This window comes from Varanus komodoensis, unplaced genomic scaffold (genome assembly GCF_004798865.1).
Source record: "Varanus komodoensis strain SLA01 unplaced genomic scaffold, ASM479886v1 scaffold27, whole genome shotgun sequence".
In the NCBI taxonomy this organism is placed as follows: Eukaryota; Metazoa; Chordata; class Lepidosauria; order Squamata; family Varanidae; genus Varanus; species Varanus komodoensis.
The window spans coordinates 8548039-8563647 of NW_025335701.1; the positions used below are offsets into that span (position 1 = coordinate 8548039).

Consider the following 15609-nt stretch of genomic DNA (forward strand, 5'->3'; position numbering starts at 1 on the left):
GCGGTGGCATTTAAGTGGGGACACCGCGGAAGGAGGCGCAGCGGCTTGTTGAGCAGCCCCCGCTGGTGAGGCGAGGCGGCGTCAGGCTTAGAGCTGCTCACCTCGGAGAGGAAGTGGACTCTGCACATGCCCAGGAGCTCCATGCTCGTCCCTTGCAGCGAAGGTTTCCACGACGGCCTTTTCGCCCCTTGGGAAGCAACAGATGAACAGAGCAGCAGGCGTGGCGTTTGATACCAACAAGATGCAGGACAAAGAAACAAAATGCCACACTTTCATATGCTATCTTACATAGGCTTTAAAGTATCTGTGTGCTTTCAAAGTATCCTGAGGACACCCCTCTTTTGCCAAAGGGGTGTTTGCACAGGGGCGAGAGAGCATTTGGTTCTGGGGAGGAGGGGAAGCTTAGGCAGACAATTAGGGGAGGCAGCAGGAGGTGAAGCTCTTGTGAGCCAAATGCCAGCTAATCCACGGGGATCACACCTTAGGGACCCCGGACCATTATTTCAGCCATGCCCTGGAGAGCAGAGGGGGAGAAATGGAGGGGCTCTCCCAGAGATTTGGGCTTCCACATGGAAGTTTTGGGGGTCTAGCCATAGCAGGCCATCCCCTAACCCTACCTCTGCAGAGCAGTCACAGCCTGTTTGCTAAGAAGGTAGTGCTAATGAGTTGCTGTTTTATTTCAAAGTGGGGACTTTGATCTTCTGAGCCCCCCCCCACTGTTTAATGCCGTGACCACTATGCCATATTCATTTTCAGTGGTTGTCTTTCACTTAGAAATGTTTAGGCACTCTATAAGTGCTAGGTGGCAATTAGCGTTTAAGGCTCTCCCTGCGCAAGCAGATGTGATACAAAAGAAAAGGGGAGGGCAGAGCGAATCAAATACATTTAGGTACCAGTTGTTGAAGTCATACAAGCTCAGTAACGAGCTATTGCACACAGTAAGACGTACTGCAAATTTCTTGGTGTCTGTTTCAGTAGCAGCACTTCAGAATGCATCCACTAAGTGAAGAACCCACATCAAAAGAAGCTGCTGCTGGGGAGGGGAATGAACAAGAGGTGAAAGACGGTGGACCGGAAGATGCTTTCCCCCCAAATGAGGAGAGCTTAAGAAAAGCAGGTAGTTGTTTTCTAAAATGGTAGTATATCCATGTGAATTTCAAACATGAAATCATTTCAGCAAAACTGCTCAACCAAAATGACTTCATCTCTTGCTGCTGTCACAGTCAAGCTCCCAAACATCCATGTACCAGCAGAGATACTAAAATGAATGGCACCGATTGGCTGTTAGAAGGAGGCAAGGTATTCCAAGGACCACTTTTCTCCACAGCTACTGGAATGCATTACAGGAAGAGTGGCTGGCCGCTTCTGCAGTGCTGTTTAGGAACAGCGGGCCAGTGCACCTAGTGATAGGCTTTTTGCCTCCCAGCAAAAAGGCTGTGTGGAAATTCATCTGCCCCTGTGTCATCTCCCATTCCTGCCTGTATCCTCAATAACATACCTACACTTTACTTTCTATGGTAGTTAAAGCTCATGTCATCCTCCCTTGCTTTTCTCTTTGCCAGAGCAAGCCATTCTTTTTGGAACTAGTCTGTGCATATCCTTTAGGGCTTAGCCAGACAAATTGTTTTAGTGGATTAAATACACCATCATTTGTTGCTAAGGATCCAGGTGTAGGATTTCTTAGGTGTAGTAGTAAGTGATCCTGGCACTTTTCTAGCTGCTTTGGGAGTTTTCTGCACTCTACAATGAGTGTAATGTTACCAGTGCTGCTAATGCAGAGACAGATCTGAGTGTGCCTGCATTTAAAAACCAATTCATTTGATATGAATGGGAGGGTATCTCCTCATCTGCAGGTGTGAAGTGTATTCAGTATGAATGTAGATGCTTGATTCTGCAAGGCCTTTTTGTTGCCTGGGCACAGTAAAGACTCTGTTGTGCTGATTCTCATCTTTACATTCTAGAACTACAGCTTCAACTGCCAGAAGGAGAGCAAGGGGTGAACAAGGATGTTATTAATAAACAGCTGAAGTTGGAAATGGTTGGGAATGATTACAGCAATGGAGAACCAGGTAATGGTGTAGACCAAGAACGATAATTCCATTTCAGAACAATGCATTCACTTGCCACATTAAGTCTCCATGACGGCCATGCACTCTTGCCACCTTTTTATCTGGCCTTGCTCCAATGCTTTTAAGAGTAGTTTAAAAGGCTGAAATGTAGCAGATGCTTTTAAGAACACAGGAGCTGCTTTTCTGGATCAGCCAAATAATCAATTTAATCCCTTATTTTCTCTCATAATAACTCAAGAAAAGTCATGCTAGATCAAACCATCCAGTCCAGCACTCCATTCACATGGTGGCTGTCCAACAGCTGGCAGGATGCTTCTCCAACATTTTGACTAGGTGATCTGGAAGTTGACAGGCAGGCTTTCCCTGCTATTTGTCCTCAATATCTAGCAGTCTGTTAATCCTCAGTTTTGAGAGGATTTTTTTCCAAGGCAAAACCAGAATTTCTTAATTAGCTCTTGTAAAGCAAAATCAACTGTTTCTAAAAATCCAGAAGAGCTGTTTCTGGACAGAGTTTGGAATGGAATATATTTATCAGTTCCAGTGCATTTGTATACTAGATGCAATCTAATATTTAGTTTATGCCTGAGGTTTAGTTTCTTGTTAAACTGAATATCCTGGATCCCCAAGAATCCAAGTGTTTAATTTTCACAACTGTTGCTCAAGCACCACAGAGGAAAGATGACTTTAAGACTGATAACCAGCAACAGAACGAGAAGAATACAAATGGTAGTCATATGCCAGCAAGTGCTTCATCCTCTGAAAAGTCAGGGTTAAACGGAGGAGCAATGAGGTAATTTACTTGCTATTGATAGTCTAACTTTGACAGACAGGGCAATGTATTATAAAGGTAGCGTCACCAATTGCTTTTGCTCTGTTGAGAGATCAGAAATATACTCTCCTGCCAGGTGTGTTCCTGAGTCATTTTCTTTGCCAGAAGATGGGATGAAAATCTATTCTTCAAATAGACCTACTGAAATCAATGAGACCATATTTATATAACATCCATTAATTTTAGTGGCTTCTATTGAAGGATGACTAGAGTGTACCATGGCATAATCTACATTGGCTTTGACCAGAGTTTCATGTTTAATCAAAGTCCGAAAGTGTGGTTTGAAGCCAGATTGGTGTTTTGAGATCAATTCCTGACTATCCTAGGACTAGGTGGAACTTTTGGAGTATGTGTTTTATAACTGAGGTCTTTTTCAGAGATTCACACCTGTTAATCTTTTAGAATGACCAAAAAGGTCCTGAGAGATCTCTGCAAACAACACAAGTTATACATGACCCCATGCTTGAATGACACCCTCTATCTCCATTACAAAGGTAATTGAAACAGTACTGTGAGAATGTAGAACTGTAATTTGTTGGAACAGTGTACAAACTGGCTCTGGATCAGTGTATATAAACATGGCACCCACCCGTCAACATGTAAATTTTATACCGTGCCGCTCACCCTCACCACAAACTCAGAGTTCTGTTGTTCCCACTATGAAGGGTGAGTAAGTGAATGTGTGGAGAAAGAGAACATGTGGAATATCAGCTGTAGCCCTTCCTCCTGCATTTAAAGTAGGGGTGGGCCACTTGTTCCCTCCCCCCTGCCCAGAGCGGAAAGGATGTAGAGCATGCCTGTTCTCTGGGTGAGGCCCAACCAGCCCTGCTCCCGCTTTCTCTCTCTCTCTCGCTCTCTCGGGAAGTCTGTTGTCTTTGGAAAGGGTTGCAACAGGCACAACGTGATATTCTCAGTCAGCAAAGGGGTGGAGCAGGCAGGCAAAGTGTCGCACCCCACTGCCATGGAGGGAGCTCAGCTCACCCTTGCCTCTGCCTTCCAAGCAGAACAGGATGAATCAGTGTTTTTTCATTCTCAGTTTTTATTTTTGTTCAGACTTCTGATAAAGGAGTAGACAGAAGTCTCTCCTTGCTTTCTATTTGATAGTTTTAGGACCGCTGATTTAAAACAGCAGCAACATTTCTATTTGTTCCAAGAGGCAGAACAAGAAATACTTACACCCATCTTTGGTGGGCATGTTCATTTTCAGGAGTGCTCTGCTCCCCACAGTGCCACCTGCTCTAAATAGAGTATTACAATTCATAGAAACATAGAAACAGAGCAAGTCAGAAGGGGCCTCCCAGGCCATCTAGTCTGACCCCTGGCTCCAGTCGGCTTCACTCATGACATGCCCACCATGTGCATGTCTAGCCTATCCTTGACCACCCTCACGGACAGGGCCTCAACCATCTCCTAGGGAAGCCCATTCCACACCCTTGGGGTCCTAACTGTCAGGAAGTGCTTCCTGGCATCCAAACTGAACCTTGGTTCCTTGAGCTTTGCTCTGTTGGAGTGCATCCTGCCCTCCTCTGCAGGGGAGAACTACCCACCTCCGTGTGACACGCCCTCACATACCTATATGTTGCCAACAGATCCCCTCGGAGTCTCCTCCAGGCTGAAAAGACCTGGTTCCCTCAGTCTCACCTCATATGGCTTTCCTTGCAAACCAGCCACCAACCTTGTGGCCAAAGAGGGGCCCAGAACTGAGCACAGTACTCCAGTTGTGGGTGCACCAGAGTCATGTAGAGTAGTAGCAATATCTCTCTCGATCTAGAAGCCACACTTCTGGCTATGCAGCCAAGGGTGGCGTTCGCCCTCTTGGCCGCCACATCACACGGCTGACTCATGTTTATCCTGCAGTCAACCAGCACCCCGAGGTCCCTTTCACAAGTGCTGCTCTCCAGCCACTTGTCACCTAACCTGTACTTATGACAGCTATTCCTATGCCCCAAGTGCAACACCTTGCACTTATCCACATTGAACGCCATCCTGTTGTCTCCTGCCCACTTCCATAGTCTGTCCAGATCCTTTTGGATCTGGAGTACCTGCTCCTCAGTTGTGGCCACTGCTCCAGTTTTAGTGTCGTCTGCGAATTTGATCAGCAGACTGTTCACCCCTTCTTCCATGTCGCTGATGAAGAGACTAAACAGGATCGGCCCCAGGTCAGAGCCCTGGGGGACCTCGCTTGTCACTGGCTGCCATCCCCACGATTCCCCACTAATGGTTACCCTCTGCTCTCGGTCAGTCAACCATGCCCTCATCCATGATGTAAGGATGCAAAATGGATCAGTGCAAAACATTTTAAAGTTCTTAGAAGAATCCAGTGCTGCTTTAGATTCAGGTTTACTGGTCAGATACCTCTCCAAGAACATGGAAAATTCCCTGAGTGGAGATTCCACTCGTATTTATATAGCTTCCTTGACAGAAGATCTGCAGCTGAGTTCTGGTGCCACTGAGGGAAGAAAAGAGTTGGGTTCTGCAGCAAGGGAATCCTCTATACTCTCATGAGATCTACAGTCCTGTACTTATGCTTCCCTTTTCCAGAAGGGTTGTTGATAATGCAACATTTGGAAGCAATTGCCATTAATATAAGGTGCTTCCTTGCTGCCCTCTTGACTCACTGGTGTCTGCCAGGCATGCATATTAAACTGCAGTTTTACCTATCAAGTGGTTGGGTTGTCTTGCCTACCATTCCTAAGTCACGAACTAGTCCCCCTTTTATAAGACAGCAGCCCCCCATTCTAATATGTGGTTCATGCTTCCATTATGTTTCATTGAGGGTACCTCTCCATTTCTACTTCTCGATTCTTTCTCTGTAGGATTTGATCGTCTGGAGAACCTGGAAGAATATACAGGATTGAAGTGCCTCTGGCTGGAATGCAACGGTCTGACCAAGATTGAGAATCTGACTGCACAGACAGATTTGCGTTGCCTTTATCTGCAGCTCAATCTGATTCACAAAATTGAGAACCTCGAACACCTGCAAAAGCTAGACTCTCTCAACCTCAGCAACAATTATGTCAAGACCATTGAAAACCTCTGTAGGAATCTCTACCTTCACTGAAGTAGAATTTTTTCTATAAACACTGCGTGATTTAGGGCTGTTATTATCAGGCATGTGTAGGGGCCTGTGTGTTAAAATACAGGGCAAACCAGTGCCACAGCACCTTGTAGAGGCAAGCGTTCACCACTGTGCACTATTCTCCTTGACTCTTATAGACCCAATTCTTCTGATTCTGTATTGGAAGGATAATGTGGTCTAGTGAGACAAAGCTAATTTCTGTCACCATGTGCTTTTAAGTGCTCAAAAACAGCAACACTGTAGCTTGCTTATACAGCCTTTGGTGTTTCCATTGCCCTTCCTGAAATATAAATCCATTGTCTTTTGCACTGCTTTTTCCAGGCATAGTGTCTGTACTTGCGTGCACAGTTATAAACATGCAGGCAGAAGCAGAAGCTGTCCGCTCTGCGTATGGTGTGCTAGTGAAGCCTGCAGATTCTCTCCTTCAACTGTGTGAGATTATTCAGAGAGGAACCTGATCCTAGTTCTAAACTAACTCGCACATTCACACACAAGTTTTTCCTGCAGGGAAAAGGACTTGTTTGATCCATGCTAGTACTTACCTCTCAGACGTTTTCGTCCCACTTTTCCTCTCCAAATAAGACATTTGTCAAAGAGACTTTAAACCTATACAAGCAAATAACTAAATAAAATTACACAAGAGCAGAATCTGTTTCTTGAAAGAGCAGTGTCTGTGCTGCTGTAATCACTATCAAGTATTTAAAAAGAGAAGATATTTATTTATTTGGGTAATTTTTACCCCGTCCAATACCCAGTGAGTCTCAGGACGGCTTACAGTTCAAATCCCATAAGTACATAGATACCCAAATAAAACAGTACAACTGATCCACAAACTGAGCATAAAAGCATAGTTAAACATTAAAAGTACGGAAGAATAAAACGGTCTTGACCTGGTGCCAAAAAGTGTATAACGTCGGCACCAGGTGGTTCCTCTCTGGGGAATGCATTCCATAGCCGGGGTGCCACCGCAGAGAAGGCCCTCCTCTGAGTATATTCTCTCCTAACCTCCTTCAAGGAGGGTTCCCAGAGCAGGGCCTCTGCTGCAGATCTTAAGAGCAGGTGAGCATATAGGGAAAAAGGCATTTCTTCAGGTATCCTGGTCCCAAGCCGTTTAGGGCTTTATAGGTCAATACCAGCACCTTAAATTGGGACCGGACTTCAATTGGAAGCCAGTGAAGAGGGCCAGTGTTATATGAGAATAGCGTCCGCCCCCCGACAGCAATCAGCTCTGTTCTGAACCATTTGAAGAATCCAGACCGTCTTCAAGGGCAGCCCCACATAGAGCGCTTTACAGTAATCCAACCAGGAAGTTACCAGAGCATGTGTCACCATTGCTAGGCGGTGCTTGTCCAGGTAAGGATGCAGCTGATAGATCAGCCGAAGCTGAAGGAAAGTGCTCCTTGCCACTGCGCCACCTGGGCCTCCAGGGACAGCTCCGGGCCAAGGAGCACTCCCAAGCTGCGGACCCTGTTCATCCAGGGCCGGGCCAAAATCACTTAACTGGAAACCTGAACCACCTACCAAGAGGACCTCTGTAGATAGCTACAACTGAAGTAGGATAGTGTCTTTTTTGCATATTAATCCTGAATATCTGCGGTCAGGATTCCAAAATTTGTTGGGATGCTTGCTTGCTTGCTTGCTTGCTTGCTTGCTTATTTATTTATTTATTTAAACATTTTTATGCCGCCCCATTCGCCGAAGCTTGCTCACTTGCCTGAGATTGGCAGCTCTTGAGCTGGCTGCAGTATGTGATGAGATGTGAATGGGTCTTCCAAAGAAATGCAGCATTGCGGTGTCTCATCGCAAGGACGATCAGCCCCCCTGCGCCCCCCCCCCCCCCATTAGCACCAGGCAGAGCTCAGGGAGGGTTTCCATATGAAGCTTCTTGCAGGAGAGATTGTCTAAATGAAGTTTCCTCACTTTCTTCTTCAACAGCCTGTTTGAAAGTTCTGCACACACTGCAGATTGCTCACAACATGTTACAAACCGTCGAAGACATACAGCACCTACAGGAATGTCCAAGTATTAGTGTTCTTGACCTTTCTCACAACAAGTTAGACGACCCCAATATCTTGGGTGTCCTAGAGACCATGCCTGATCTGGTAAGCAGAGTGTACCTCTCTCGGGTACATGATGTATCACTGGGGTTATATAATTGACCCATCCTTTCATAAGCACCCAATGACTCCCACTGTTGATTCAGTGCACAGGGGGAGGGCTGACACTGTATCTAATGTCTCAGGGAGCAGAAGTACCACCACGCTCTAGCATGAGCAGAGAACAGAATTCCAGGTAGGGCTGTACAGATGCAAGCACACTTAATCATGCTGTTCACGGGCTCAGTGGCGTGGGCAGGGGCAGTGAAACGGGGCTTGCGGTTGTGGCAGGGAATGGGGACAAGGTGGCTTTAGCCACCAAGTTCCCTGGAATACCACCGGGGCTGATGAGGGCAAAGGACGAAGAGAATAACCCAGAGCAGGCTTGATGCTCTCTCAGCCCATCTTAGGTGGCTTGCACAGCAACCAGCCCACTTACTGCCCAGGTGGGTTACTGTGACATGCAAGCCCCATGCATGAAGGTGTTGGGAGTTAAGGGATGGACAGTTTGCATAGCTGATTTCTGTGAAAATTGGATTTTTTAAATTTTTTTTTTAGTTTCAGGTTCGATTCACATGCATTACAAGAATTATTTCTACTGTCTTCCACTTTTTATGTTAAGATTATTTTGCCTTTATTTTTACAGCGTGTATTGAACTTAATGGGAAATGGTGTAACTAAGAAAATTACTAACTACAGGAGGACACTTACCATCCGATTGAAGCATCTGACATATTTGGACGACAGGCCCGTTTTTCCAAAGGACAGGTAAGACGGGCAGAGAGGAGGAGGTGGTACCCTTTCTTTGGCAGTCTCAGAACACAAAGAATCTCATCAACTCTGGCTATCCTATTGGTAAAATGGGAATATTAACAACCAACCTCATGGAAGTGTTAGAAGATTTAAAAACAAAACAAAACAGGATAGCCTGCAACACAATAAAAAGCTGATTCTAAACAAAGGCATGTGGTTATACATGTAGCAGCCCCAGTCAGTTCAGGAGAGTGAGCTTTGTTTGGGTTTGCTTCTCCAGAGAGCGTGCACTCTTATAGCCCTCAAATGGAGGCACGGTTCACACAAGGAGCGCAAATCCAGCCAGAAGACAGACGTCGTACGTTCTCGGATGAGGAGACCAACCACTCCACCCTGTGGAAACATGGAACATGGGGTGCCAAGCGCCTGATGGGAATTTTCCCTCTTCTCGCCATCAGAGCCTGTGCTGAAGCCTGGTCTGCCGGTGGCCGTGAGGCCGAGAAAAAAGAAAGGGATGCCTGGGAGTCCAGAGAAAGAAAGAAAATCCAGGACAGCGTGGATGCTCTCGCTGCAGTTCGGCAAAGAGCTGAGGAGAAGAGGCGGCAGCAGGAGACGGAAGGACAAGTTGGAACAGCAGCTGGCCAAGGAGGAGGTTTGTGATGGAGCATTTGAGTAAACATACTGTGCCACGGTGCTGGTTCAGAATATAACCAAGTAAATCTTCAAGATCAGAGCAGTTTTATTCTTACTGGCCTTTCCTGTCTACCCTTATCCACTATCTAGCAAGTTATAAACTAATAAGCCAAAGAGCAGTACCAGTAGTACAATCATAAATTGCTAGGGTGTGATTGTTAGTGTTCATTCTTTGATTTTTTTGCCTTTTCTAGTGCTTTTAGTTTGTTATAAACTTGTTTTGAAGATTGATTTTTATGCTTTTTTGTAAGTTGTTTTGTGTAACTCGCAGAATATCCCTTAATAATCGCAATGAAACAGAAGAATTTAAAACCAATTGAGAACATTCTAAATGCCTTCCAAAAAAAATAAAAAAGGAAATTCTTCACAAATGCTTCAAAATAAATGGATTGGATCATCGAGCAAACTTCCAGCAAGAAGGAATTGCACAGCTGGGATAGTCTATCCTTGTAGCTTTCAACCTCCAGTAGGGCATCCCTGGAAGAGCAGGGCAGCATACTTGGGAACCAGAGCACACCTGAACACAAAAAAAGAAAAAGGCAGACTTCCAAGATCGTCACAGCTCTTCATGAGGCAAGATGGTCCAAAAAGCAGGGCTGGGGGTGGCGAGAGGGAGGGTGAAAACCAGAAGCCAGGCAGTCTGCATGATCACTGCCTTGAGACTGAATGAGCAAAGCTAGATTTCATGTTTCTTTATAACTGGGGGAAGGCATCCGAAGCCCAAAGCCACCGCTTACCCTGCAAGAGCCTCCGGGGAGTGTCAGCAGGTCACCCTTGCACCGTTTCCTCTCAAGGCCGCGCTCACGCAGACACCGGGACTGCCCTGCCTCTTCCCCTGCATCCCCTGCTCTTTCTCACATCTTGCCTCGTGAAGAGACCTAGGGAACGGCACAGCAGGGTGGGCGCACAACTAGCATCCCTTCGGATGGTGTGACGAAGGCATTGCACCACTGCACGCCGTGGGCCCGCTTATTGCCAGCACGGCCGCATTTGCTTCTGTCGGAAGAAGTGCTGTCTCTTGCTGGCTTCGCTGGTGAGAGAGGTTGACCTCAGATTCTGCATTCACTGCCTTCAGCACTAGGGCAGCCCAGCTTGCTGTAGGAAACAAAGGAGTGACTTTGAAAGGCAGAGATCTGGGCTGAGTTTGTTATCTTTGGAATGGCCGCTTTCTGCTGCTTTGCTCAGGCTGGAAATGAAAAGCCGGGGTTGATCTGTGGGAGGCTTCTCCAGGGCGAAGCGTCCCTGTTTTGCATATCTAAAAAAAGGTGCTGCACAAGGAAAACTGAAGAATTAGTCCTACTTGCAGGTAAGCAAAATTTATTGGCCACTGGGCTCTTCCAGGGGAAATCCCATCTTCAGACAGCAACAATACAGGAGACAATAGAGTGGAGACACCCTGTACTTCAGAAGAGCTGGAAACAAAGCAGAAGATTGAGAAATTTGTGGAGGAAACCATGAATGCACACGAGGAGGCTCAGAGAGCAGCAGAAATCTCAGGAGATCCGTTGGGAAGACCAGACGGTGGTCATCCAGGTGGCCATCAACAGGGAGCACAAGAGCCAAGCTTCAGCATGGGCTCCCACAGACGATCTACTGAAGAAGGTTAGTGGCATCTGCAGATAAACAGAACTGCAGCCGTGACGGTGTGCCAAACACAATCCCAATTTTGCTAGAACTGATGGCAAAAGTACTAGTTGCCTCAGCAAACGCCGGATTGTCAAAGACAGCAGCATTTTAAGGGGGATGGGTGGGCATGGAGTCTGCGTGACCCTCTTCTGATAATATTATTAGAGCTATTTCCTGTCTTCGTCATAATCAAAAGAGCTCAAAGCAGCTTCCATCAATCTCCTCCTCCTGCTCTCAGTCTTATTCCCATGACAGCTACCCTCTGAGGTGGGTTGGGTGAGTGTCTGTGACTGGCCCAAAGTCACATGGTGGGCTCCATGGCTGAGCGGGGACTCGAACCCAGCTCACCCAAGGCCCGGTCCCACGCTCTTAGCCACTACCCCACACTGCACTTCCAGACCTGGGGAAGGGATAAAACGTTTGCAAGCCGCCTCCTACATTCGGAGTCTTGCTAGAGTTCCTTGCTAGAGGAAGAAAGGCAGGCTGAACATGTAATAGCTATATTTGAATAGAAAAGTGCAGCAAACAAGAATGATGCCTGGTGTCCTGACAGATTTCAAAACCCAAAATGCAGGGCAGGGCAGCCCTCCCCACTTCCATGTAACTGAGCCCAGAACTAGTCAGCATTTTTTTCTTGCATTCTTCAGGGATAGCAGTAGATAAGATTAAGACGGCTGCACCAGGGCCACAGCTTACTGACCTGGCGGATCCAGCAGATATCGAACACATTCAGTTGGATATACCAGAGAAGCTCTTTCTTGATGTATGTACTGGCTGAGAAAGGGGAAAGGGTGGGGTTTGGCCAGGGTGAAGAATTCCAGTTTTGTGCTATCACACTTTCACAAACCTGATTTCTCAGTTTTTAAAAGCTGCCTTCATCAATAAACCACAGAGTAACTTTCATTTTAGGAACTGCCTGATTTGGAAGATCTTGATACCAGTGAAGCCTCAGTACAGGGGGAAATCTTTACCAGAAAGGTGAATGTTCTGAACTATTCTCATAAAATGTTGCTTTCTTAATCCTGTGGTTTGTATAATGAATGTGTTTATACTTATAACACAACAATGGATTTTAACATCTTAGGTATTAAAGGCAGGGCCATCTTGAGACAAATATTTGCAAATATTGCTTTGCAAATATTTTCCCCTCCCAAATACCTACCATGCACAGAATTTACCTGTTTTTAGAAGGATTGTGTACATGATTATCTGGGCAGCTGATATGCATAGAATAAGCCATTTATGCGGTATGCCTCCATCACGATTGACAAAAAAAGAAACATTTCTCCTTTGCTCCTTTTCTGTTGTGTTCTGTTCTTTCTAAATGGAAGACCAAATGTGTGCAGTGCTCCACCCAGACCGTGCCATCTCAGAATCCTGGTGCCCTTTAAAACGTTCCTCCATTCACTCTCTGCCCCGGGGTGATTTTTCTGCCGTGGGGAAGGACCTCCTTCAATGGTCTGTTCCCACTTGCTCCAGTAGGTGGGATGATGCAAGCTGGGCTCCGAGGGGGCTCCCCCATTCTGCAGCTGCATTCTGCGATCTGCCATGCACTTTACCAGCCCATCTGAGTGGCTCTGGACAGGCACATCTATGCCACTCCCTGTGTCCAAGAGCATCCGCAGACCCGCTGCGCGGATGACTCTTCCAGGAAAGGGGCCTGAGAAGGGTCCTGAGCGTATTGGCTTCTGGTGCATTCTAAGTCCTAGCTTGTGCCTGGGAGTCGATTCCAGCAGCATTTTTTCATATGCCACCAAGTGCGGGGAATATGTGAAAAGGAAGCCCCCCTGCTCTTTCTGCACCACCATTTTCAACAGCAGCAGTTGCTTTCTGTGCATCCAGTAGCTGCAGAGAGAGCAGAACTGAACAGTCCTTTCCCCTGGCTTACAGTGCAACCCGATGCGTGTCGACTCAGAAGTTCTGTTAAATTCCGTAAGTGGGTTTAGTATTCATAGACACAGGATTTTGTTAGAAGGCCAGATGGAAAAATCAGCTGTGAAGCTTGATGGGGGAGGTGGCGGGTGAACACCTACTTTGCAGCCACTTGCTTTAGCAGTCATTCTCCACAGGGACCTTCCTTCTAGGAGGGTGGAATTCCAGGGATTTAAGTGCCATCACCAAGCATCATTCTTAGGATTCTTTGGGAGAATGCAGGGCAGTCAAACAGATGGCAATATCATGCAAGTCTGAGTGACAGAGGTACTCTTTCTGTGCTAAGCAATTGTGAACACCCTGCTTACTGTAGAAGAGCTAAGCTTGCTGTAGTTTGGAAAGCGAAATGCCTTTGAGTGGCACGAGGTCAGAGCATCAAGGTTGCCGTTGGTGGAAGCAAACACTTTTGAGATGTTTGTTTTACCTTTATAGCAAACCTCTCCTCCAAAAATTGAAGTGATTTCTGAAGCAAGCAATGATGGAGACGACGTAGTTGAAGGAGAAGCAGCTATTTCTGGGAATGTGGTAGCAGAAGATGTCCCAACTTCCATCTTCTCCAACGGATGTAAGGCACCTGAAGTTGGTACAAAGGAAGCCCTGAGGCCCAATGAGGCAGATCTTCTAGCACGAGAAGAGGAAGTCTTGGAAGCCAAAATACCCCCAAAGTACCCGCCGAGGCCCTTGATCGAGGAGATTATTACAGAACCACTGGCTTCATCCCTGCAGTCACCACCACACAGGGAGACAGCAGAGTTATATCTCAGTGTTGTGGGAAACAGAGATGGTGTGTCTCTTTGCCAAGGTAAATTCAACACCAACAAGGCGACTTGGGCTCCTTCAGATGTCTTGGCCTACAACACAGACCTTGCATCCACCTGCCTGGTTTTAAGGGTATATTCTGTGGGCACCCCATCTTTATAGGCACATTCCAATCCACATATTGATTCTTAGAGAAATCAGTTGCAGTAGTTTCCACATGCTGAAGTGTGCTTGGCTCATAATCACAGCAGTTGAACACCTGCTGCTTACCAGCTTCATCCCGGAAGTCTCATCGATTTCACTGGGACGTAATCATGCCGAGGGTGTGAGGGTCTAGCCTGGATGATACGCTGCATGTGTCGCGGTGAGGGAGTGGGACTGCTCCAGCCTGCCTGGCGTGACTTCTCTCGTCAAGAGCCAGCCGGAGGTCGGCCGGTGCACATCACCTTTGCGGAGGGTGGGGGCAAACGGAGTCCATTGCATCCGGGCCCAAACCTCATCATGCTTATCCACATGCAATCACACAGCGGCCACAAGGCCATGCACTGCATAGGCCACGTGCAAACTTTCAGGCTGGTGTGTGGCCATTTGTGGATCAAGAAGGGCATGCCTAGTGGGTAGAGGGGAGGCACAGTTCCCCGTCACAGCTGCCTCATCAAACTGGCCCTGGAACAGCCAGTGGGTTCAGGTGTCTGAGTATAAGACATGACCAGACTGGGCTCTGTATCAGAAGTGGGCAACTTGCAGCCTTTCGAATGTTTTGGCCTCCAGCTCCAGTCATCCCTCGCCAGTATTGCCAAGGGTGAGGGAGCATGAGGGCAAAATACCTGGCTGGTTACAGGTTGCCCAGTCCTGCTCCACAGCACCCACTGGAGCTCTGAGCAACCAGAGCTCGAGCTTCACTGAGCCCGCGTCCTCCCCAGCGAGTCCCAGTGACTGCCAGAGCTCTGCCTCTCCCCCAAACTTTGAGGGGCCCACCAGTGTGGAGCGCTAAGGGATCATCCTTCCAGTCCAGTTCATACCGAGCAACCTCAGCTGCCTCTCCAGCCTTTGAAACAACACACAACCTAGTGGCTGGTCCTCTAGCTTCTCTTTCAAATAGTAGGAAAACTAACTACAATTTTACCTTTCAACAGGGAGTGTTTTTGAAGCAGATACGGAACAGAATGTGCCAGAAAACAAGTGAAGAGACCAAGTATAAATCGGACCGAACAATGAACTCAGCACAGAGATTCCCGCAATTGTTGATGCTCTGTGAGATTTTGTAATGCTATTTCCACAGTAACTTGGTTTGCTGGAATTCCATGCCAAGCATAACCTCAAATAGCAAGACTCATATGTCACCCAGTCCTGGCTAGTGAAGCTGTTCAGTTTCCAGCAAAAAGGCATTTCCATTATAAGGTTACTTAGACAGAGCTGGTGTTAATGTTTAGTTTTTCTGAGTGCAGAACATGGAGAATCTTCCCGTGACATGCAGTATGAAGGTGCATTGCCACCAAGTCAACTAACGTAGGAATTCAGTTCTCTGCGACCTCCTTTTATCATTAAAGAGCTCCATTCGAAGTGAAGCACTTTGAGTCTCTTTGTTTTTAGTGAGGAAGCCTTTGCTTAACTCTCTCCCACTAAATTCAAACATGCTTTCTGGATTGTTACTTTGCTTATTAAAACTGCAGTTTTGTTTTCATTGGAATTCAGACTAAGTAAAGTATTTCTGTTACTTCTTGCATCATCTGTTATGTTGCTTTTTATGTGGAATACTGAATCCTCATCTAG

The 15609-nt window shown here is 46.7% G+C and overlaps 1 protein-coding gene across 1 annotated transcript; it reads left to right on the top strand.

Moving 5' to 3' along the window:
- Positions 1-13: 13 nt before the first annotated feature.
- Positions 14-15500, top strand: DNAAF1 (dynein axonemal assembly factor 1). Its single transcript, XM_044434132.1, has 14 exons — positions 14-65; positions 976-1117; positions 1962-2069; positions 2733-2859; positions 3301-3392; positions 5715-5936; positions 7913-8079; positions 8720-8841; positions 9285-9478; positions 10861-11121; positions 11793-11908; positions 12055-12123; positions 13510-13879; positions 14973-15500. Exons 2-14 carry the CDS (start codon positions 991-993, stop codon positions 15020-15022), a joined length of 2025 nt encoding a protein of 674 aa, XP_044290067.1. The 5' UTR covers positions 14-65; positions 976-990; the 3' UTR covers positions 15023-15500.
- The last annotated feature ends 109 nt before the right edge of the window (positions 15501-15609 follow it).

Excerpts from the sequence above, each read along its gene's own strand:
- DNAAF1 (XM_044434132.1), top strand. The coding sequence starts at position 991 with ATGCATCCACTAAGTGAAGAACCCACATCAAAAGAAGCTGCTGCTGGG. Across the intron at positions 12,124-13,509 it reads GGGAAATCTTTACCAGAAAG|CAAACCTCTCCTCCAAAAAT; the intron begins GTGAATGTTCTG and ends TTACCTTTATAG. Across the intron at positions 13,880-14,972 it reads TGGTGTGTCTCTTTGCCAAG|GGAGTGTTTTTGAAGCAGAT; the intron begins GTAAATTCAACA and ends ACCTTTCAACAG.